At 33.8% G+C, this 24,149-nt stretch overlaps 1 protein-coding gene across 1 annotated transcript in view; it reads left to right on the top strand.

Moving 5' to 3' along the window:
- COL5A2 (collagen, type V, alpha 2) overlaps positions 1 to 24,149 on the top strand; it is a 126,200-nt gene that overhangs the window by 62,858 nt on the left and 39,193 nt on the right. The window contains exons 3-17 of the mRNA XM_004674450.2: positions 853 to 866; positions 2,324 to 2,356; positions 2,698 to 2,730; positions 4,093 to 4,146; positions 8,653 to 8,763; positions 10,146 to 10,223; positions 12,646 to 12,690; positions 13,595 to 13,648; positions 13,950 to 14,003; positions 15,020 to 15,073; positions 18,428 to 18,481; positions 19,464 to 19,517; positions 20,042 to 20,086; positions 20,838 to 20,891; positions 23,117 to 23,161. Coding sequence (XP_004674507.1) covers positions 853 to 866; positions 2,324 to 2,356; positions 2,698 to 2,730; positions 4,093 to 4,146; positions 8,653 to 8,763; positions 10,146 to 10,223; positions 12,646 to 12,690; positions 13,595 to 13,648; positions 13,950 to 14,003; positions 15,020 to 15,073; positions 18,428 to 18,481; positions 19,464 to 19,517; positions 20,042 to 20,086; positions 20,838 to 20,891; positions 23,117 to 23,161 — 782 coding nt within the window. The remainder of the gene's footprint in view (positions 1 to 852; positions 867 to 2,323; positions 2,357 to 2,697; positions 2,731 to 4,092; positions 4,147 to 8,652; positions 8,764 to 10,145; positions 10,224 to 12,645; positions 12,691 to 13,594; positions 13,649 to 13,949; positions 14,004 to 15,019; positions 15,074 to 18,427; positions 18,482 to 19,463; positions 19,518 to 20,041; positions 20,087 to 20,837; positions 20,892 to 23,116; positions 23,162 to 24,149) is intronic.

Raw genomic sequence — 24,149 nt, forward strand, 5'->3', positions numbered from 1 at the left:
TTAAAAGGATATTGCTAATTATAAACTTCACATGAAATATATATCTATCCAAAGAAAAATTTAAAACACTACTAACTCGGGCCCCCCTGGTGGCACAGCTGGCTAGGATGCAGCACTGCAAGCGAATCCCAGCTGCTTCAATGCGAGTTCGATCCTCGGCCCCAGAGGTGACACACGGGGCGGCAGACCTCTCCTGACCCGCCGGCTGCTCCCCTCAGCAGTGTACTTTGTCAGTCAGCCTATTCTGCTCTTCTGGTGAATCTGCTCACCACCCCTGCACATCTGGCTTTGTACTCCAGTTCTGTATGCATAAATAAATAAATCTTTTTAAAAATAAAACACTACTAACTCAAATCCAACTTTCAAAAGTAGAATGTGTTTGGTTAGGAAGACTGACAGGAAAATGAACAAGTGGTCTTCTGGGGTTGAAATAGGTGGAAAGGAAAACATGGAAGGGTATTGTTTTTTTAGTTGTATAATTGTATTTCCATAATATATTTTGATTATATGAATAACCTATTCAAAAAAGTATAAAATGTGAAAGTATTGATTGAATATAATTCATGATAATTTTAGTTAATTTTCTAATTTTATGTATGAATCTTAAATGTGATATATAATTGATGTGAAGGATATTTTAAAATGTCAGCATTTTCCAAAGGGATGTATTATTTGGCCTCTCTGGAAAATATTTGACCCCAAATAACTTTTGTGATATGCCTACTAGTGATAGAGTATTCTTTTTGAGTTAAATTGTCATTCAACAAAAAAATTGATCACTCAAAATATTTAGGAGATTCTCAGTAATCATTTCTGCATAAAATAATGTATTTATTCTTTTCTTTTTTACAGGTAGAGGAAGGAAGGTAAATTTGATTTATATCATTTTATTTTCATAACCTTTTTATTATACTTCTATTTAAATAAATTCTTTAAAAGTGTATATCTACAACTTTAACTTTTAGAGATACAACATAAAGTGTTAGAGATGCTACACAATATGTTCAAGCAATTATTGTCATTGAATGCATTTTTAATACATATATAAAAAAAACACCTGAAATCTAAGCATAAAAGAAAATGCACAGGCATTGGTTTGGTAAACCAATGTGAAGTACACAATGGAAAATTAAGAATACCAGAAATATCAGGTTTTATCCTGGACATTGAGTATGCTGCTCAGTTTTTTCTAATGTTTCATTTATTTTCAAAATTCCTAACTATGAACTCATATATTTCCATCATCAGATAAAAGAACAATATAAAGGAAGGGAGAAATGAAATAAAACAGAACAAACTACATTTTGGATTCTATCCTTAAATGTATTCATCCTCCACAACTTCCTAGTAGAAAACTTTATTTCATATTATGTTAATGAAAATTAATATATTCAATAAGAAATTTTTGAGAACTTTTATGTGCTATGGATGAAGAGACAGATTGTGATCTAGGGAAGATCAATATCTTTTGGGAGACATATTAAAAAGTAATAATACAAAGAAATATGTGATAAAATAGAGGTATATAAAGGTACAGTTCATCTAACATTATTTAACCTACATATGAGAATGCAATTTTTAAGAATCTTAAATTCAAAAATAATCACTTTATATCTCTTTTATTTACTACATCCATTATAAAAATAAATGGCCTGACTTTGTTATGATAGTTTTTTATATTTTTTCCTTATTGGTTAATACTTTTCTAGATTTTTCTCAGACACTGAGAATTCCCTGACTGATGTTATTAAATCTTTCCCTCCATTTCTTTCTTGCTCTCTCTTTCTCTCTCTCTCTCTTTAGTATAACCATACTTTTGCTACTTTACAGGTTCTTTCTTGAGTTTTCAAAAAGTATGACAGGGTTTCAGGAATGGTATTTAAGTTACCGAAAGCAAAGCAGCATATAATGTAAAGATGAAAATTAAAATGTAACCAGATTTCTGAATTTTTTGATGTGTTTTTAGTTTTGGGGTCTTTTTTTTTTTCTTCTTATGGTGCTTTGTGTTTTTATAGTGCTTATTTTTATCACAAGTGTTCCTCGATATAATTAATTTTTTGAGTTTGGGCATTGTGAAAATGGAGGTGAAGTAATTTTATACATCTCATTGACTTTCTTTTCATATCTTTCACATGAACTGCATTTTTTTTCCATGAATGGCTGCCTAAGTAATCCTAAACATGTATTAACTTTCTTTTCTCATATTTTTAATATTTCTTACATAGAAACTCTGTTTTCACTTATGGCACTCTAGTATGATATGGTCATGTCTAATAAGTTATTATATTTTGTTAATTATACTTCACTTTTACTTTCCTTATAGGGACAAAAAGGAGAACCAGGATTAGTTCCTGTGGTAAGTACATATATATATATTGTTTTCATATACTTTAATAAGGTTAGCTATAGTACAGTTGCAAATCATTGCTTATATATAGTATATATTATAATATGTCCTTCAAAAGTGAAATTAATTATTGAAAACTAAATTTTTATTATAAAACAAGCAAATCAGAATAGATTAATTTTTTAATGTGACATTAACCATAATAGAAAATTATATGTTTGCTTAAGTATTATTTAACTAAAATAGATTAATTTACTGTGATTTTTGCTGGTACACTTATCTGTTTGACTAGTGATTTTTCTAAAACTCTGTAGAAACTTTATCTTAACATAGTATCTTATCATTTGTAGGTAACAGGAATACGTGGTCGCCCAGGGCCTTCAGTAAGTAGTCTCTTCCAATATTGATTATGCTCTTACATTACTGAGATACTAAAAGTCTTTATAGATTTTTTTTATCCACTTAAAAAGACAATAGAACATAAAACAATAATGCTTGGCCCCCTAAAATATTTCTTGTCATGAAACATCTGCAAGTTTAGGTGGTGATGAGAAACGCATAGGGCATCATTTCATTCTGAATTTGATAAGCTTGCTCACTTCTCATGTTAATGTCAGGTTATGTGAGAGCAAAAAACTTACTGTCACATTGTTAATTTTTGATAGCTTTGGTTATTGAAATCAGGGCAGTCATTGTTTGACCATGATTAAGACTACAAGACTTTCATTCTTAACATAAAACTATCGATTTCACTTTTTAATAAAGTTAGGTCATTTGTTAGAACAGAATTTGGGAAGTTTTACATCTGGTTTAACATAAAAGATTTAATTTGAGGGTTAGATTGCCAGTAGCATTCATAGATAGCTAGATAAATAACACAAACACATACTTCCTGTAAATTTAAAACATTGAATGTATGCAAGTAAAATATTTCAACAGGCCCATTCCAGTCCTTCTGAAATTTTATTTTAATAATACTGTATGTTGAACTGAGTAAATGCACAATCTAATATTCATAATATAATTAAAACTTTCTTTTAAAGAGAAATCAAATACTCCTGGAAACTCCCATATTCCAGAAAAAAAAGCTAACTTAAGATAATCAGCACAATAACATCATTTTGAAATATAATAATTCTCTGTGATTTTGAGGGAAAAATAACTACAGTAACCATTTGGAAAGTTCTAAGTGGCTTTTAAGTATACAATGGAAATGATACAATATTCTATACCTAGTAAAAACAATTGAGCATAAGTGAATAAGGGGCTTTTCTTTCCACTGTTTTCAGCAGCAGCTTGAATGGTGATTAATAGCTTGGGATAATATGTAAAAATATGGACTCATAGATTACCTTAGATAATTGATCATTTGTGGTTTGTACATTATGTAGTTCTCAAATTATGAAGTGTAAGTTTTGTGCCCATAATTAGTGGCAAAGGCTTGTCTGGGAAAATAAAGTAAAAATGATCCTTACAAATTTATAATTAGTTTTCAAGTTAATATATTTAGTTTATTGAACTCCATGATGCTGTAATGTAGCACCTAATTATAAGCCTTTAAGCTTCACTAACATAGATAGCTTTTCCAGGTTCACAGAGCTTTTATTGTCATTAACACAACTGAATTAACAAATGTGATATTTCCATTTTCCAATTTTTTTGTATTTCACACATCTTTAAAACAAAAACATACCCATTTAGACATAACCATGACACAATGACTTACTCATTGCCTTCTATTTTAGGGACCGCCAGGGTCACAAGGACCAAGAGGAGAGAGAGGCCCAAAAGGAAAACCTGTAAGTTGTTATTAAAATTCCCTTTTTCTGATTGTCAACATTTTACTGACTAAGCTCATCTAAACCATATTCCCTGGGTGCAGCAAAGAGCTAATTACACCGCTCCTCTTTTACCTCAAATGCCCACAGAGTTTAGGTCATGAGTGGTTGTCTATCTCTTCTGATTCAAAGGAAATTAACACATGCAAATAATTACCCATTACCTTTTAGATAAGTCAAATGATATTTTCTTGTCCTTTATGGGGTTAAGTTAAAATAAAGTAGCATCTAAGAAAACATAATGAATACCTCATGTTGTTTTCAGAAATTGTAACTCACAAGTAACAATGCCAAGAATGAACTGTTGAGATAAAATACCCAGGTCTGTGATCTGAGGTTGTTGCTGAAAGAATAACCAAATTGGATAAAGGAAAAATGAATTATTAGAAGGCAAATTTTCTTTCAAGTGGTTGTACAATGAATTTACTTCCCAAATAATAATTTGCTTTTTCACTGAGCATTTGCTGCAGAATAATCAAGGGAATAAATTTTAAAAAAACATTAAATTCATTGCCAGAACAAAGGGGACACCTTCAATGTATATATCAACTCCATACCCTTGAGATAAAGTGTGTGGGTATTTTATATGTCAGATCACTCCTCTTTTTATTATCCATACAAAATACATATCATTCTCCAGCACTAGGATTATAATTATTTTTCTCTTTTTATTTATCTTACTCTCAACATTTAGTGTCCTGATACATTAAGTAACTGGGTTAATTTTTGTATTGCTACCACTACCCCATGTTTCAATCATAAATCTTTTTGCTATTTAAAGCTATCTCTGATGACATCTGGATTTTTAACTTTCCAAACATATTTACTCATGCTTTAATAGAAGAAATACATGAGCTAGGAAGCAACACTTGAATATATACATGACAAAAGACATATTTTAGAAATTTTTGCATCAGGCTCCTTACATTTTACCAAATTTAGTATGATTCCAGACTTCTTCCAAATTGATGCTGGAGTTGGATGATATTTGCAAGTAAATGACAATGCCTAGGGAGGTGAGGGATAATTATACAGATGGGCAGCAAGGCTTTGTTCCAGTTAGCTTAAACCTGTTCTTCGTTGTTCTTTTACTGAGCTGCCTCACCAATATTGATCACTAAGTGCTGCTGGTAATCCTTCAGTGTCTTTGCAGGCGTAGAATGACAGAGACAGACAGAAAATGATTTTCACTAGGTGGAGAGTCTGTGATTATGCAGAAACCATTGTGTGTTTATACACATGTGCCCCCAGTAATTGATAACTTGGGTCTTAAGTCTAGGTGGAAATTGCTATGGGAATAGTGGTCAGACTTCCAGACTTCCCTGTGAGGATTCAGTGAATCTGTTCCTCATTTTTCTTCTTGACTTAGTGTGTGATGTTCTCCATTTCTTGCAGTGGTTCGGCTGAGACAGTGTATTTGAATTGGGTAGGAGTAGTTTGTATGTGTAAGCATGCATGTGTGCATGTGTGCAATAGTTATTTACGAGGAATTAGGAAGACACTGCTGGAAGGTTTCCAAGTAGAAAATCTGTTCCTCTCTAAATCATACAAATGATTGGAAGTGTTTAATAATTGACTCATCAAAAAAAAAAAAAAAAAACCTTCCTGTAGTTTTTGCCATAGGCAAGAATACTGGTCTGAATATGCCTGCCATTGCTGAATCAAGCTACTTGTACAATGTCACCAAATACTGATAGGTAAAATATTTTGCATCAAGTCCCATGCCTTCCAGAAGGTGCTTTCTCTGGCTGGTACAATATAGGCAGTGCTGATATAAGTAACATTTGTCTCTTCCACCTTCAGCTTACCATCAAAAACTACAGAAGAGTCACAATGCAGAACATAATTTATCAATTTTAATACCATTAATATTTGGGGCCTCATAATTCAGTACAGATTGTAGGCAGATAGACAGCATTCCTGATTTGCGTTGGCTGCCAATAGTAACACCAACCTCTATCCTCACGCAATTCTGACAAATAAAAATGTCTTGCCGTTGCTGATTGTCGAGCAGGGCACAAATTGCTTTGGATTGAGAACTACTAATCTCAGGGAAGCTTCATTTCTACTCATGATAATCATGTTTGCCTCATCACACATTATCTAGTTTTCAATGTGTTGTCTTGATAAAACTAGCAGCCTAACAAAGATGATCAATAGTGAACCAAGTTCCAAATGTGCATGACAGTTATCCTCTTTAGTCCTGTTTTCTCATTGTAAGGTGGAAAATATGTCAGTTATTACCAATCCTAACATTATTGTAATTTTTGTGTGACGCTAGTAACTAGCAGATAACAATTCAGGCTTATATTATGACTTTCTACTTGTGGATGTTTAGAGGTCGCCACCTAGTGGCAACATACAAGTACTTTTTAATTGTGTATTGCTGCCTGAGTGCTAGAATATTGAACAATGAGAGGAAGTGACTTTAAATTTACCTTAATATAAAAATGTATGTGATTCATGCTTTTAATGTGTTGCAAAATTATATATATATTTTCAATATTTATCAGTAAAATGTTCAGGTATTATATTTTTTATTTTATTTTTACTTTCCACTTAATTTTGGACACATTTACATGAGTTTTTATTGCTTCTAATTTAATTTTTACAAGAGTAAATCATGTAAGTTATTTAGAAGCAGTGTCATGGGGACACAAAATGTGTTATGAAGACAGTAAAACAGCGGGCTGTCTTCAGAGACAACTTTTAAAACATTATTATTAATTACAGATTCCTGGAGAAGGGACATACTTTTTGAAGATTGATATTACCCAAACCTCTCTACTTCTGTTAACTCTAAATGGAGATTTTGTTTTATCTTTGAAAGTCTCTAGGAAGAGAAATAATGCTTTTGCTTGTTTTTTGTTTTTAACAGTACCTAGTTATCTGTTAAGAACTTCACTTTTCCAAACACATTAAATTTTCCACACGAGGCTCGGAGAGTAGGTGTGATAAGTATTTCATCTGTGTCCACATTCTAGCTAATGTTGCTCACATTTGAGGAGTCTAGAAAGCAATTAAAATAAGCTTCCCTTATGTGTAATGAAGAGAGTGCAATGAATAGGCAATGGTTTGATTTTTTAAAGGACAAGAATAATTTTCTGAGAAATTATTTTTCAAAATTTTATCTCCTATTTAAATAGGTAAATTCGTTCCAGGAAGCAACCACATCTATATAAATTTTTATAATATTACCATATATTAATCAATATCAGAATAGCTATCGTTTCACACTCTCCAAAACTATCATGTACCAACTATCCCCTCTACCACTTTGGCTGGTCCTCTGCTCTGTCAGTTCAGATTCCAGTTGTGTATTGTGAGCCTGTATTGTGAGCTAGTAGGTATATCTTCATGTTCAGAGATGAGAAGTTTCTTTTACTTCAAACTCCTTTCACTTACCAGTTTTTCTTGACCCCTGGTCTCTTCTTTCCTTTTAAAGTTTGTTAAGACCTTCAGGGTTAGTCACTCAGAAAATACTTAACGGTCCTGTGGGAATGATGAGGTTAGTGGACTGAGCTTTTCTAGAACTGAGGACGTGGCTAATTCCCAAGCTGCCTTCAGAATGTGGGTTAAGAGGAGGGTGGAACTTGGCACTAGAAATAATATTGCTCACTCCTCTGAGAACTAGATTTGGCTGTTGTCATTGTGCTTTTCTATTTCTCATTGGTTTGGTCTACCTTTGGGGATGGTGTGCCAGACTTCAAATACTAGAGTAATGGGTATGAAATGTGTAAATGTAATGAGCATGTATTGAGTGTTTACTATGTGACAGGAACTATGCAAAGCATTAAAAACTTAGAAAGATGAAAAAATAAACCATAGCCCGCCATAACTTCTTGGTAGTTAATTGTAATCTAATATAGACAAGTGAATTTAGAAATTCATTAATTCAACCAATAAGAAAGCTCATTCTACTGATAAAATGAATACAACTTTACATTATTCCAAAAATTATGGTTTTTGGAGGTTTAATATATCAAGAGTAAAGTTCTTACCCAGAATCTACCTGTTGCAATGGCAAAGGCTGTGATCAGTAGTGAAATTGGCAATGATGAAACTACTGCTGATTGATAGATTATAATATTTTTGGAGAAGTTTTAGGTTCACATAAAAATTAAGAGCAAAGTAGAGAGTTCCCATACACATAAAGGCTTCCTCAATTTCAACATCCTCAGAGTCTGTACTTTACATTACGGTTCTTCCTCATGGTGTACATCCTGGACATTTGGAAAAGTATATAATGACATGTACTTACCACAATATGCGCTCCATTCCCTGACAACTAATGATCTTTTTGTCTCTATAGCTTTGTTTTTTCCAGAAAGTCTTAATTGGAATCATACAGTATGGCAATTCATTTTTAAAATAATGAACAATTCCATTGAGAAGTCTGTGCTTTTAGCTTTCTAAGAAGTATATATTTAGAAATGGGTTATAATTTCCATGGATGTGCTTTTTCAGGGTCCTCGTGGTCCTCAGGGAATTGATGGAGAACCAGGTGTTCCTGGTCAACCAGGTGCCCCGGGACCTCCTGGACATCCATCCCATCCAGGACCTGACGGCATGAGCAGGGTGAGCTGTATGCATTGTTCAAAATCAGATCACATTGTTGGGTTCTTTAAGAAACATCTTTTTTATTTTTTGCCAAGGTTTTAAGTTGTGTACTTCAGATGTTTACTTTAACTGTAAGAGCAGTTAAATGAATGCAGTGCTGCTATGAGCAGTAACAAAAGTAGGAAATCATAGGGAATATTTGAAGGTACTGTTTCAAATTCTTTGTTTCTCAATGTCAGTCTAAATTCTATTAACTTAGTTCATTCCACTGATTATAAAGGACCATTAACATTAACATTGTTCCCAAGATGAATTGAAAAGGGAGATGTGTCTCTATCCTGTGGAATTATAGGCTCAGGAAGCTGGTGAAATCAGTGTCTTGTCTCTGTTATCAAGGGAGGAAGATGCATCCGTGATGATGTCAACAAAGTTGACATTAAAAATGCTGTATAATTATTTCCAGAAGTAAAATAAAACAAAATTCTCTCTGTCTCTGAATTTTGAGTGTCAGAGATAGAGGACTTCTGAGTAGTATGCATAGAATAATAGGAAACTTATCATGCCCAGAAAACAATTTTTGTTTACAACTGTTCATACATTTTTTTCCCAACTGATTATAGATGGAATTGCCAATTAAAATAACATTGATTTACAACACAGAATATGATTCAGAGGTATGAGAGCACACCTCTTCATATGTACACTGCAAGTTTGTTTTTTTAACCAATAATGCATTATTTGCCCATTTAAATCTGGAAATTAATAGAACTATTATGATTGTTGTCAAATTTTTTTAGGAGAGACTTTTTAGATGTGGAAGTGTGTAGATAAAAAATAGAATAAATATCAATTTGTTCAAGGATTCATGAATAGATTATGAAGTGTTTATAAAAATAACATAAATGTAGTTTAATATTTACTGACCATGAACAAACAGATACTACAATTTAAGTAAAATAGGCTGCGGTGGAATCTGGAATCTTCAGATAAAATTTTTAAAGGAATATTTAAGCCTTTGTTCAGATGTTTGGCATGTTCTAATCGTTGGAGGAAATAAGATAAAGAAATTTCAGTCTGAAATTGATTAGGCTGGCTAAGTACTTGTCAGAATGATCCATGTTTTTATCAAGTAATAGATATTTGGACCAATGCAGTGATTACTCTGAAGCAACATAGTTGTAAAATATTCTGAGGACTTCTCAATTAAAAACACATACAATGAAAGAGACAGAAATCTTTTTCCTTTTAAGTAAAAAGTTTAAAAGCTTCTCAGAAGAGGAATTCTGTATCAATCTGAGAATGTACATTTCTTAATTTAAAATGTATGTTGATAAGTCTTTTACTTAATTTAAAATGTATGTTGATAAGTCAGAAAAAATATCAACATATTGCTTTTACAGCCATTTTCAGCACAGATGGCTGGGTTGGATGAAAAGTCTGGACTTGGGAGTCAAGTAGGATTGATGCCTGGCTCTGTGGTAAGTCAAGATTTTACTGATAATTGAAGTACTTGACAGACTTAAAAAAAAAAGGGGAGGTTTGACTGAACTAGTTAAGGATTGTGTCTCCTTAAACATCTTTATCCATTCATTTATTCATTCCATTAATTTATCCAGCCCTGTTATGTACCAGTCAAAAGTCCAATGATCAGTTCTTAACTATGCAGAGTATCTGCAGACATTAAGAAAAAGCTGTACGTATATTTCACTTATTAGTAGTATTAGAAGGCCGTTAAAACAGCTAACCACTGCCACAACAAAAGTTGGACTTTTAAAAATATTAAACTTTTCTATACACTGCTTTCTCTCCACATTCTTTAATTTCCCCGCCTTTTATCAAGGCTTTATTGTGGAGAGAATTTTTAGCTGAGACTTAACCCAATTTTTTGAAGCCTTGTTCCGACAAGGCTGTCTTAGTGTTGTAATGTTAGATGCTTTAGCGTTTTCAACTTAACAAGGAAATATTGGGACACTCTGAAAGCTATCAATGTTGCAAAGGTAGACGTATAGTGTGTATATTAAAGTAAGTGCAGATGGAAAAAAAAAATTAAACTTTTCTATTAAATTGACAAAATCTGTTTTATTGCATTGTTAGAAATAAGAATTTGACAAAATTCAAATGAGATGTTTTACCTTTTTATTTTCAGTATTTCTCTCTTATGTTAATATTATTTTCCTTTGCCCTGTGCCAATAACTTTAGTTACCTTGCTGGGGCTACAATTTATCTTCATCCTCTTTTGAGACCAGAAAGATTGCCATTTTCTTTAGGCAAGTAATTTAATCTAAGTATTTGCAGCATTGAAATGTTACTGGATAAATGAACACTATTCAAAACATGTTCTTTGTTCAACACATGATTCAGAAGCATCCCCAATTAGTGAAATAGACAATAGAAGTGTAAAGTCACACCAAATAGGTAGCCACCCTTCTGTCCATCTTTCAGGAAGGACACAGACATTATGAGTAACTTAAACATGGTACATTTTTAAAAGTTACTGGGCCTTTCTGGTGGTTCAGGGGTTGAAAGCACAGTGCTATCAAACTGTTGCCAGCCACTGTGTTGGGGGCTGTCTCCACAGCCAGGGAGCTCACCCTCAGGGTTCAGCAGACCTCTCCTGTCCTGCCTGCTGCTCCCCTCAGCAGTGAATTTCAGTAGATCTGCCTGTTCTGCTCCCCACTCTGTCTCTGGTGAATCCTCTCATCCCTTGGCATCTCTGGCCTATACCTCAGTTCTTGTTTCATAAATAAATCTTTAAAAAAAATAAAATAAAATCACTAATGATATGGTCTAATCAGTGATTTTCTTGGTATATTTTTAATGAAATATATGTGTTTATCCATTTGAAAACTACATACATATATTTTTTAAAAGATTTATTTATTTGTGCATACAGAACTGGAGTACAGGCCAGAGGTGTAAGAGTGGTGAGAGGATTCACCAGAGACAGAGTGGGGAACAGAACAAGCTGACTGATGAAGTACACTGTTGAGGGGAGCAGCAGGCGGGTCAGGAGGGGTCTTCTGTGCCATGTGGGTCACCTCCAGGGCAGGGGTTGAACTCATGCTGAAGTGGCTTTAGCTTCTTAGTGCTGTGCTTTAACCTGCTGCACTACCAGGGAGGGCCACTACATACATATTTTTAATAAAACTTTTATTTTATTACTCGCTAAACATTTAGTCAAGTTAAAAGTCAAGCATTTTTTTTTTGCTATCATAAAAAACTTGATTTTTATTTAATTGTTCTTTTTAAAGTGATGTTTTAAACATTGTGAAAACCTAAGTAAACTTTTTTTGTTTTGTTTTGCATTTTTCTTTTTACTGCCTTGTTATGTCTTGGAGTATTAATTTCATTTTCAAATGGGGCACTCTTTTGTGAATATTTAACTGCATATAAAGAAATAACCCAGAAAATGCAGTACTCTAGATAGTTTTAAATGTAATTTAAATGAATCTAGTCATTACTGCTGATGATGTCATAAACTATTACTAGACCCTGCTCATTTAGGCTACAGGACTTGTTTACTATGAATTGAAGAATTAAACCGGTATTTTGATAATGACTTCATCACTGCAAAGACTTTTCTTTTCTTACCTGTTCAAGTTTAACAGAACCAACCCTTCAACATGCAACTATTCTTGTATCAAAGACATTGGGCATGTACAAGGCATAGTCTTTATTTCTCTTTATCACACTCAGGGTGTGCATGCAATCTTCCCAAATGTTCTCTATACTTTATTCTCAAATTTGGTTGTATTCCAGATGAGTACCATGAGGAATACCATTGTCTTCAGGGTTCAGGATTTCATTTTTTCAAATTCTAAAACTGATTCCACATCTTTTAAATGTTTCACTTAATTGTTACAGACATTATATAACTTTTCTTATTATTTGTTTTCAAGGGTCCTGTTGGCCCAAGAGGACCTCAAGGTTTACAAGGGCAGCAAGTAAGTCATTTTATAATTAAATTACGTATTGAAGCAAAAAAAAAAATAACAACAAACAACAAATAAGTCTCTGTAATAGAACTGCTTTTGGCTGGCTTTTCAACTGAGTATGGTGATGTTCAAATTGAATGGGTTGCATTCAATTAATTTGCAGTATGTTTCTCAAGGTTTCTCCATGAGGCCAAAGTTTTACCATCTGGTTCCTTTATGACACTGACCTCCAAAACAAAGAATTTTTATATGTTTTTGCTTCTGAAATAACAGATTATTGTCTCATGTCATGATGGAAATTCTCATAAGCAGTTATATGCCAACTCTGAGGTCATGAAAATAAGATCATAGAAGGCGTGTCATCTAAAAACATAGTATTGTTAGGAATAGAAGTTAAAGTGATCAGTCCATGGAAATTAAAAAAAAAAAGAAGGTTTTATACTTTATTTCTTTAAGCTATTAATAACAGAAATAATTACTTATAGCAATTTTACTTTTGTTGCAATATGACAGACAGTAGGAAATAATTTTCAGAGGGAAGAAAGAAAAATTATTCTTGGCTCAAAGAAACCATATTGTCATTAGCATGTCCATTATGAATGGAAGATGTAGGTAGGTGTCAATGATCATGAAGATGATCATGGTCATGGTCATAATGACTACAATTGACAATGATACCTACTCTGCTAGCCCTTGTAGGTTCTTAACATGTATTAGCAATCCAAAGAGCTGTAGCAATGGCCTAATGAAGTAGGACTATATTATTATTTCACAGATTAGGAAACTGAGGTATAGCAAGAGTAAGTATATTGCCCAAAGTCACTCAGCTGGAGAGTAACTTTAAATATTCTTTTTCTCTTGGGTTGTTATACATATTTTGCATATGTTTGTATATATTTTTTCTCAATTTTAGGGTGGTACAGGTCCTACAGGACCCCCTGGTGAACCTGGTGAACCTGGACCCATGGTAAGTGTCAAGTAAGCATGTAGACCCAGTTAAATATGGATCCACCATTATAATGGTATCATGAGAAAAGTGGCATGAAATTTAAATATGATTAGAGGCTTTAAATATGATTAGCCAATGGTAGTAAGATATATGCATTGAAGTAATTAAACTTCTTTACTTTTCAATCTGAGAGATGCAATACTTAGAATATCAATAAAACAATTTTGACATTTTCATTTCTCTCAGTAATATTTTAGATTACATCATTGGTCAGTGTATGTAAAAACAGAGAAAAACTCTTCTTTCATTTTGTCATTAGGGCCCAGTTGGTGCACGTGGCCCAGAGGGTCCTCCTGGAAAACCTGGTGAAGATGTAAGCTGCTTTTCTTCATTTTGCTTTTAAACATTGAAAGAGACTAAGAAAAAACTATAGTATTTACATGAGTCTGAATCATTAATTTCCATTTAATTTCCTCCACTTTTAGCTTCCATTTAAATAAATCAAAACTGAAGAACTCAGGATGAAATTTTATAAAATCTGGAAGTCCTTTTAGTTTGCATGGTAGAATATTATTACATATTACATCTTTTCTTGCATCCTATAGATTATGACTTCCCCATGAGATACTAGAATTATGACAATAGCTACAACTTTAACTGCTGGTATCTTTAAAAATATTCTAAGAAAAAATACTTTGCTCTATGGTAAAACCATTCATTATAAGTTGTTCATTAAATAGAATTTAAAAATGCATTAGTAGGATCACATCAATATTATTTTTCAATGATGAAAAAATAATTTCTCCAATTGGATTTTTAATTAAAATTAAGGCTCAAGATTTTATATTAAGAAATTGTTATCAGAGAAAAGAGTTGTTTTTCTTGATTCTTTTCTTTGTCACACCAGAGTTAAGGAGAAAAAATAGGTGAGCTATCAATTTTTGTTTGATTCTCTGATTGTCATGAGATGTATTTAAAATAGGTTAAATTAATTTATCAGTAAAGAAATAACTGGTAGCTCTTTTTTTTTTAGAAAAACACGAGAAGAGATGGAAAGTAGTACTTTACACTTTCAATTTAGCATCTTATGTTTATGTAATATTTCATAGTATATATGTGTAAATTTTTATGTTCATGAAATGGTGAGGTAAGTCAGATTAGTATAATTTATAGTTATTTCTTTTTCTTGACAAATTAATGAAATTTCACAAACTGACTTGTAAAATAGACTGCAGTTAGGAATAGATCTGTTTTTATACTGCTGAGAGCATTGAGTGTGAGCCTTCTAAAGACTTTTTATCTGCATTTGTCATCTAGTCTCAGAAGAGAAGACTTTCCTTCCTTTCTGTTCCCCCAACTTTAATTTTCTTTTTTTCTTTTCCTGTAAAGGGTGAGCCTGGAAGAAATGGAAATCCTGGTGAAGTGGGATTTTCAGGATCTCCAGTAAGTTTGTATTTATGAATACAGTGCCATAAAGGCATAGTTCAAAAAAATATGTATTAAAAAAACAAAAACAAAAACAAACAAGGGCCCTCCTGGTGGTGTAGTGGGTTAAAGCACTGCACTAAGAAGCTAAAGCCACTTCAGCATGAGTTCGATCCCCGCCTGTCCCGGAGGTTACCACATGGCGCGGCAGACCTCTTCTGACCCGCTGCCCACTGCTCCCCTCAGCAGTGTACTTTGTTGATCTGCCTGTTCTGCTCCCTACTCTGTCTCTGGTGAACCCTCTCACCCTCCGCATCTCTGGCCTGTACCCCCGTTCTGTATGAATAAATAAATAAAATCTTTAAAAAAAAAAAACAAGATTAATTCCCAACTCATTGTATATATGTGTGGTAGCTACTGTCACCATGACATGTATCACCTCTGCCATTGCAAAACAGGACATCTTGTCAAACTGATAGCAGCCCCTATTCTCTGCTTTGCATTAGCACCATTGGGTGACTCTCACAGAGTCAGAGAATGATATCATAACCTAATGTGGATTGACTCCAAACTGAGTATCATATTTTCAGATAAGTCATCAGCCTGTTTACAGATACTTTCCTATATCACAACTCCTTTTTTTATCTTTTAAAATCTTTTTAACATTTTATTTTGTATTAACGCCTGTCAAAAATAGTAACTTTATTAACTTTCTTTATATGCTAAGTACAAGAAGTTTTAGATAGGATGCCTCTTTGGTTACTCCCCAAACCTTAACTTTGGCTGAAATTCTTGATTGATGACCTGGGTCCTAAAATTCCAGACTAGATTCACCCATTGTAAGTACTCTTAACCCAGCTGTTTTTCTCCTCCTTGGCTCACTAAGGAATAGGTTCCTGCCAACACAATCCATGAGAATTCAGGATCTAGGACACTTGAATACACTTTGAACCCACCTTTCTGTTCTCACTTACACTACTTTGATAGGTCTTACCAAGGATGTGAACACAGAATATAAGTAGGTGTAAATCCTCTGATAACATTCCTGTGCTTAAAGCTTCTCTTTGTCCAGCATCCCATAAACGGATTTTGTCTTTCATTTACCATATTTCCTATAGTTTCCTAATGTTTCTTCCATTCAGTATATCCAGCAGTATTGAGTTACTCTCCATTACTTTCTAAAATTTGATGAGTTTCAATGCTAGTGTTTTTTTTTTTTTAAACTCATGAATGCTGATCTTTTGAGGGAATTTACAGGGCTCTAAGGATTATTTAGTTTCAGATGCAAAACCAGTTCCCTAACTCCTTGTGTTCCCTCTTTTCTTTCCTCGGCCATTTGCCTGGAAAGTTCATCAATAAAGATAAAGAAAGGCATGAGGTTTAGTCATCAGCACAGATGTCACATCAACCAATCTGGGCTTGCACTTCCCATCATGCTGCATTCTTGCACAGACTCCCAGTGTGTGTCCTCCATGGGGAGGAAATGTGCCTGCCAGCATGTCACAGATGCTCTTTGCAAGAGCAATGCAAAGATGTGTGATTGGGGTGTGATGACAGTCTTGGGTCAGCAGAATGAGAACATTTTTTGAGCATTATTACATCTGGTTCATTTTTTGTGTTAAATTAAAGAAATGTAATCATGTGAGAATTCCCTCGTACAGCACAAACCCTCTAAAGTTAGCTGATTATTTGAAATAACATAGCTCAGTAATTCCCCTGTAGATTTAAATGATTGTGTGCTGAATTTCCTGCTGAGGACGGAAGGGAGAAAGTCTCAGGAAAGGGGAGCATTCCAAGTGGAAAATTTAAAGGGAGTTCTAGAAGTGAAAGAATCCCTAAGCAGGGCTAAATAAAAAGAGAATTGTTGGAACAATTTTGTTCACAAAGCTCCGTTTGATGTGCCCTTACAATTATAATCACTGTCCCCTCCACACACACACACAAAGCTTCAGAAATATTTCCCCTGCCAGTAGTCACAAGAAATTGTTGCTTTCTTATATTAAATTCATTTATTGAGTTTTTTATTCATTATTTCACTTGCAAGGAATAAAGTTGATGATAATGCAGAGCGGAAGGATTGTGCTGTCTGTGTAAGATTGTACTAGCACAAAACATTCCTTAGGACAAGTGGCATGTTAAGAGAAATGTGAAATCATTTCTTCAGTTTTTTTATTCACTGATTATGCATTGAATTCCACTAACCCAGCATGAGTTTAAGTGAAGGGATGTGTAGATTAATAATAATTGATAACATAATTGATAAGGTACTCAGTTTACTTGTGGTATTATGACTAACATTAACTTCAAAACCAGAGGAATGTAAACAATGAAGTCACAGGATTCTGATCTATTTAAAGAGAAAGTTTCAAGCTCATTTCGAAGTAGTTTCCATTTAGACTTGAGATATATATATATATATATGTATATATATATATATATATATTATTTCTATTCTTTTTTTATCCAATACACTTAGATGGAAGGTTATAAAATTATATAATTAACAAAAATTATTGAGTCAAAAACCAGCCCTTTCTTTCTATATTTGTTGACTTGTGTTTCTGTAGTGTATATCATTTCCTCATTTAGATTTCAAGAAAATCAAAATCCACAGAGCTCCTCCTAAATGTTTTACTTCAAAAGTTTGTTAAATTTTTAATATGGTTAATTCTAATCATATTCTGCTGTTGGAAGTTGAAAAACAGTAAAACACATTGCTTTGCTACAGCCTGATATAAAGAAGGGAAAGCACAGTATTCCTTAATTTCCTTCCTGGTTTTCTTCTCATGTCTTGACCTACCTAATCAGACACTGAACATGTTGATTCATGCTTGTTTTCTTTTTTTGGCTACTAAACCTAATACAATTACGTTACTTGAAAATTTGAAAATGCTATCAAATCAATACTTGCTATTAATCTATGTCTCTATATCAAATTTCCATTTCTAACAGTGCTTGTTAATTTTTGATCACCTAGACTTTTTTTTTTAAGATTTTATTCATTTATGCATACAGAATTAGGGTAAAGGCTAGAGGTGCAGGGGTGGTAGGAGGATTCACCAGAAACAGACATTGCTGAGGGGAGCAGTGGGGCGAGACAGGAAAGGTCTGCTGTGCTATCTGGGTCACCTCTGGGGTGCAGGGATCTAACTAGCACTGTGCCACCATGGCTTGGCTTAGCTTTGCAGTGCAGCTCTCCAAACTGCTGCACCACCAAGGAGGGCACCTCACCTAGACATTTTTTGATAGATACCAATGTACTGCTTCTTTGTCTTCTTTGGCCTAGATGAAAAAGTATGTACCACATATCTTTTTATATTAAACATTCTTATTAGTAACTGTGAAATGTCTTATCACTTTTTTCCCCCACAGGGGGCTCGAGGATTTCCTGGGGCTCCTGGTCTTCCAGGACTGAAGGGTCACCGAGTAAGTTCAAGTTCAATCCTTTATACTTCTTTCAGATACTATGACTTGCTGAGTAGGCCTAGGGGATAAATGACATTCAGTATCTTTACAATTCCATTTGTCAAAGGTCCATTTACTAACTTTGATTGCAGTGTTAATTTGTTGTCACCAAAATCATGCTGCTTTTATATATTGAGTTGGAATTTCATTTGATTTTATAGAAGAAAAATATTTTGTATTCTTAATCTGCCTTTTTTGCCATGTTGCAAAAGAATATACAGTGGTGAACAAGAAAAGTTTATGACCTTCAGTTTGAGGCTAATAAGAGATACAATTAAGAAAGTAGGCAACTAGTACTAGTGGAAAATGTGACATAATACTAGATGGTATATTAGATCATGGGAGGGGCCCAGTCAACACTTGCAGTCATATAATGTGTCTCTCTTTATAACTTAAGATATTAATATATGACCTTTGTATGTTATGCACACAAATAGAAACTATACATCTGTGTATCTATCTGTCAGTCACCATCATAATCATCCTGTCATATGTCTGTCAGATAAGGTGATTGATATTTAGTATTTACTGTCTAGCCTTTGTTTTAAGTAGTTGAGTTTCTGATTAAGATTACTGCTGCTGTACTAATTATTAATTTTTTGAACATCACCCCTAAATATAATCTGTATTGTATAATTACATAAAGCTACCATGACTTTTAAAGTTTTTTTTATTTGTAATAACAGATTAAGTTTCTATGAAGTCATGAAAATTTGAACTCTGAGAACACTGTAAATTGAAGCTGTTATTGAAAGGGCAAAACCCCTACTTTAGATTTTGTTTTAATAGACGTGTAAACAGATTGAGAATTTGGAAATGTTTTGGATATCAACTTTAAATTTGAGATCCATTTTCAAGGCACTATCTGTTTGCTATTTTTAGTTCTTTTCTCATGCTTCTGAGGATAAACTAGTAAAATTCACATTTATATTTTTCTTCTCAGGGAAACAAAGGTCTTGAAGGCCCCAAAGGTGAAGTTGGAGCTACTGGTTCCAAGGTAATCACAAAATACCTCAATATAACCTCACAGTTGCATTTCAGTTACATCGTGAGTGCATATCAGTGTCTTAGAACCACTTTAGGTAATTCTGGAAGAAAGAGGGCTACAACAAAATGAATGCTTAAATAGATAAATGTTTTCATAGATGAATGGCAGTGGACTTACTAGGATACATGGCAGTTATTGAGCTGCCACCAAGAATAGCTACCATGGCCTTGGGTTTCTCCCAGTGTAGCTGAGCTAAAATAGACATAAAATTTCTATTTTGACAGTAATTAATGTGACTAGTTATGATAGCGCCTGAATCTTATTTTAGACTTATTTCTATAGAAGCTAATTTTCCATTGTAACCTTCCATTGAGAAAAGGTAATATAGCAGAATTTTGAGTTTCACCATTGTTATTATGCCTATAAGATATTCAGTTTGCAAATATGATTTTAAATTGACACACTAGAAGAAAGTGAGGTGAGTGTCATTTGCAGTTTTCTCAGACTATAATACAGTTTCATTTTTACTTTAGGGTGAAGCTGGCCCCACAGGTCCAATGGGTGCCATGGGCCCTCTGGTGAGTATCAATTTAATTCTGTGTTATTCCCTTTTTTATATTATATTAATAGGATGCTTAAATAAGAAAAGACATAAAGAATATGTTTAGTTGTTAAAATAACCTTGATTGCCAGCTGCCAGTGAAATACACCAAGATAAAGCATCTAGTTGAGTAGAAAAGTCTGTGTTTCATTATTTTTCTTCGTTGTTTTATGCCTTTTTCCTTTTTTTTTTTTAAGATTTATTTATTTATTTAGACATACAGAACTGGGGTACTAGCCAGAGGTGCAGGGGTAGTGAGAGGATTCACCAGAGACAGAGTGGGGAGCAGAACAGGCAGATTGATGAAGTACATTGCCGAGGGGAGCAGCAGGCGGGTCAGGAGAGGTCTTCTGTGCCATGTTGGTCACCTTTGGGGTTCGGGGATCAAACTCGCACTGAGGCTGCTGTGGCCAGCTTGCAGTGCTGTGTCCTAACCCATTGCGCCATCAGGGAGGTCCCCTTTTTTCCTTTTCTGCACTTGGTGTTCAAATCAGAATTATTGTATATTCAGCCTATTGAAATTAGGCTAAATTAAATATATTTAGGTAAGAGGTTGTACATTACAAGTCTCAACAGGTATAGAGTTTTTCATAGCTGGAATTGCCACTTCAAATAATATTGCTAGGTGACCAATTGTATTCAGTCTCCGATGGGCTAAGTAGTTTCTCAGATTATTCTAGAGTTCAAAGAAGATGCTTCAGGAAATGTTTTTCTGTTGTTGTCTACAGGGCCCAAGGGGAATGCCAGGAGAGAGAGGGAGACTTGGGCCACAGGGTGCACCTGTAAGTATATGGATTTCAATTCTCTTAAGTGAACTCATTATGTATTTTAATTGACCCATTTATTAATTTTAAATAAATTTAAGTTTACAGAAAAATTGTAAAGATAGTATAGAGAGTTTCCATGTATACTCTTCACCTGGTTGCTCAATTTAACTAATCTTACATAACCGTAGAACACTTGTTTGCTCATTTTAGTACAGAAATTTTAAAAAATTATAAAAACCTATTGAAGCAGAGAATATTATCCATGGCAAAACATAAACTTTGAAAAGTAATGAAATTATAATAGGTCATATTTATAGGTGCTTTTTATATGCCAAGCATTATTTCAGGTATTTTAATTTTATTTCATGTTTGCTACAATACTAAAAAGTAAGTTCATTGAGTGCATCTGTTGCCCATACTTTATTTTAATTGTATAGCTTGATTATTACTCCTGATGCCGTCCATATGCTTAAACCTGCAGGTTGCATAGTTTATTCATTTTCTTATAGTTCTCCAAAGGTCAGGCTACCCTTGTTATGGTTTTGACTCTGCACCACTTTACTTTTGCCCGTTAAGAACACACTTGGTCTCCTATTCTTGGCGGTCTTATTATCCCTATTATTGCTAGGAGTTCCAGGTTTCTTAGCACTCCTTAGAGCTACCCACAGCCTGTGGATGATAACCATCTGAGAACTTCTCAGTGGTGCAAAAGTCAGGGCTCTGGTCAAAAGTCCTGACTATGGCATAACCGACTTTTGGTTTTAGTATTACCAGTTTTCTTAAGAATTCATAAACCTTAATCATATTCTGGGCCCAGTTTTCAGCTTTTTCTTGCTTCTGGTTGTGGAAGATAAAATTTTGAAATGCCACCAAGAAGCCTTAAATTGATGGTTAATTACTATTAGATTTTTTCAACATCCTCTGCTGGATTCACTCAACTAGACCTGCTGCACTCCATTAACTTTACAATTGCTCTTTCTCCTAAATCTTAGATATCTGATCTCTTGTGCATTTCCTATCTCAGTTTGCTATTAGAGACGACACTTACTGCTGCATCCCCACACTTTCCAAAATGATCCATAATCTATCATAAACTGGCTAGTGAGGAATCCACCTTAAAAATTCCGTTTTGGATTTGCTTTCCTGTAACACTTCTATAACAAACAGTATTAGGGTCATAAGTCAGGTTTCTTAGGTAACAGAATCAAAGCAAAATTTGTGTGAGGTGAGGGCATTTACAAAGGAGTGCTCTTAAAAACTACATTTGTGAAGAAACGAATAAAAGCATCGGAATTTTTTAGAGGGCAAAATCTTAGGATTTGCAACAGAGACCTCAGTTAATTTCCAGTGAACTATAGAGCTAGATCTTTATGTTTTTCTCAAATGGGGGGGTCAGTCCTTTGTACCATTGTATTGATTCAGGGAAGTGTATAATCTTGAGAAAAGTGACTTGTTTCAGGTTAGGACAATTTGTAGAGAGGGTTCAACTGTAAATCATTAGTTTGTAATACTTGTGTACTTCCTGGCTGTGAAATGAATATGTTAGTCCTGAAAGCAGATCTGGCTGTTATCCATAGCATGTGCTCTCTCTGTGTTTATTATTTTGACAAGGATAATTTTCCTTGTCCTAGTTAATCTAATTATTAGTATGACTTAATTATTCAAAATGCCATTATTGTTGCACTCATATGACAGAAGGTGACACCTTAAAGTAAAAAGAATAATTTTAATCAATTTCATTTTTTAGTCTTGACTTTCTTATTACTAATAAAGATCAATGTGTTTATTATAACCTTACCTGTTTTGTATAGTGTGTACTTTTTTAAACTGTTAACTCGGTTAAGATTGTTTACAGTTAGCCTTATATTTATTTTCCAATTTTTAACATGAAAAGTTTCATAAAGTATAATGGACCAGGCGAGAAAATAATAAGAATAATGAACAGTCATATACCAGAGACATTTTGTGGGGGTGAAGTGGGGAATAATGGGATCAAACGGGGAGGGGGAGGAGGGAAGTGCACAGGACTAGGTGATGGCACATGGGTGACTCGGTGATGGGAAACCCATGGGGATTACAATTGAGATGAAAAAAAATGTACAAATGATGTAAAAATAAACTATTACATTTATAAAAAAATAAAATTAAAAATTAAAAAAAGTTTCATAAAGTGAATGATTTACTTATAAACAAATATATGGAATCTATATCCTAGTCTCACTTTTTTTTTTTTTTTTAAGGGACAACGAGGTGCACATGGTATGCCAGGAAAACCTGGGCCAATGGTGAGCTATTATATTACTTTTATATTTATTCATTCTCTGTATTTATTCATTAAAATATATAGAGCACATACTGCTTTCTAGCCACATGAAATAAAAAGAATATAAACACACTGTGCTTGTCCTTGATGACATCTGTAAAATACTGATGGGTAATGGGCATGAGAGGCAGCAGGTAGATCATGAAGGCTTATATTTACCATGTGAAAAGTGTTTTAGCTATTTCCTTTGGTAGGTAATGAGATACCTTTCAGGAATTTTAAACAGAGTAGTGTCATGAACCAGAAAAATCATTTGCTGGTAATTCAGAAGATAAGGTGAAGAAAGCTAGATGAGAAATGAATTTGAATGCCTTGGATATAACCTTAAAGAGAAATTATAAAGACTTGAGTTTAAAATTATAGTGTTAATAAGACTTGGGAGTATATCAAAGGAGTGAACATGGTTCATTAGTTTTGGGGTTTAAACAATTTAATGGATGGTATTACCATTTGTTTAAAAACAGAAATAGACAGAAAGACAATAAGCTATTGTTTGTGGGTTTGGATTTGGGACCAGAAGAAATGAGTTCAATTTTGTGATTGTATATGGAAAGTGGGGTTTAGGATAGAAATTTGAATTGCAAATATAGTTTTGGGAATTTTTATATAAAGCCATGCAAGTAAAAGTTTGTGAAGGAATGAGAAATGAGGATAACTCCAGCAATGCCAAAAATTCCTGTACTGTGCTTTTTATGCTTGGTGTTAGGAATCCCATTGTGTTTTGCATTATTTCACAGCTTATCCTCTGTAATTAAAACCTTGGAACTCACATTTGAAGATGAAAATCTTCACATTTATTTAACTACTGATAGTAATTTTAAACAGTAGTAGTAATGTTAAAAATAAAATTTTGTGGCCCTCCCTGGTGGTGCAGCGGGTTAAAGCACAGCACTGAGAATCTAAAGCCGCTTCTGCATGAGGTGACCACATGGTGTGGCAGACCTCTCCTG

Source organism: Condylura cristata, unplaced genomic scaffold (genome assembly GCF_000260355.1).
Source record: "Condylura cristata isolate star-nosed mole 26May11 unplaced genomic scaffold, ConCri1.0 scaffold00002, whole genome shotgun sequence".
Taxonomy (NCBI): Eukaryota; Metazoa; Chordata; class Mammalia; order Eulipotyphla; family Talpidae; genus Condylura; species Condylura cristata.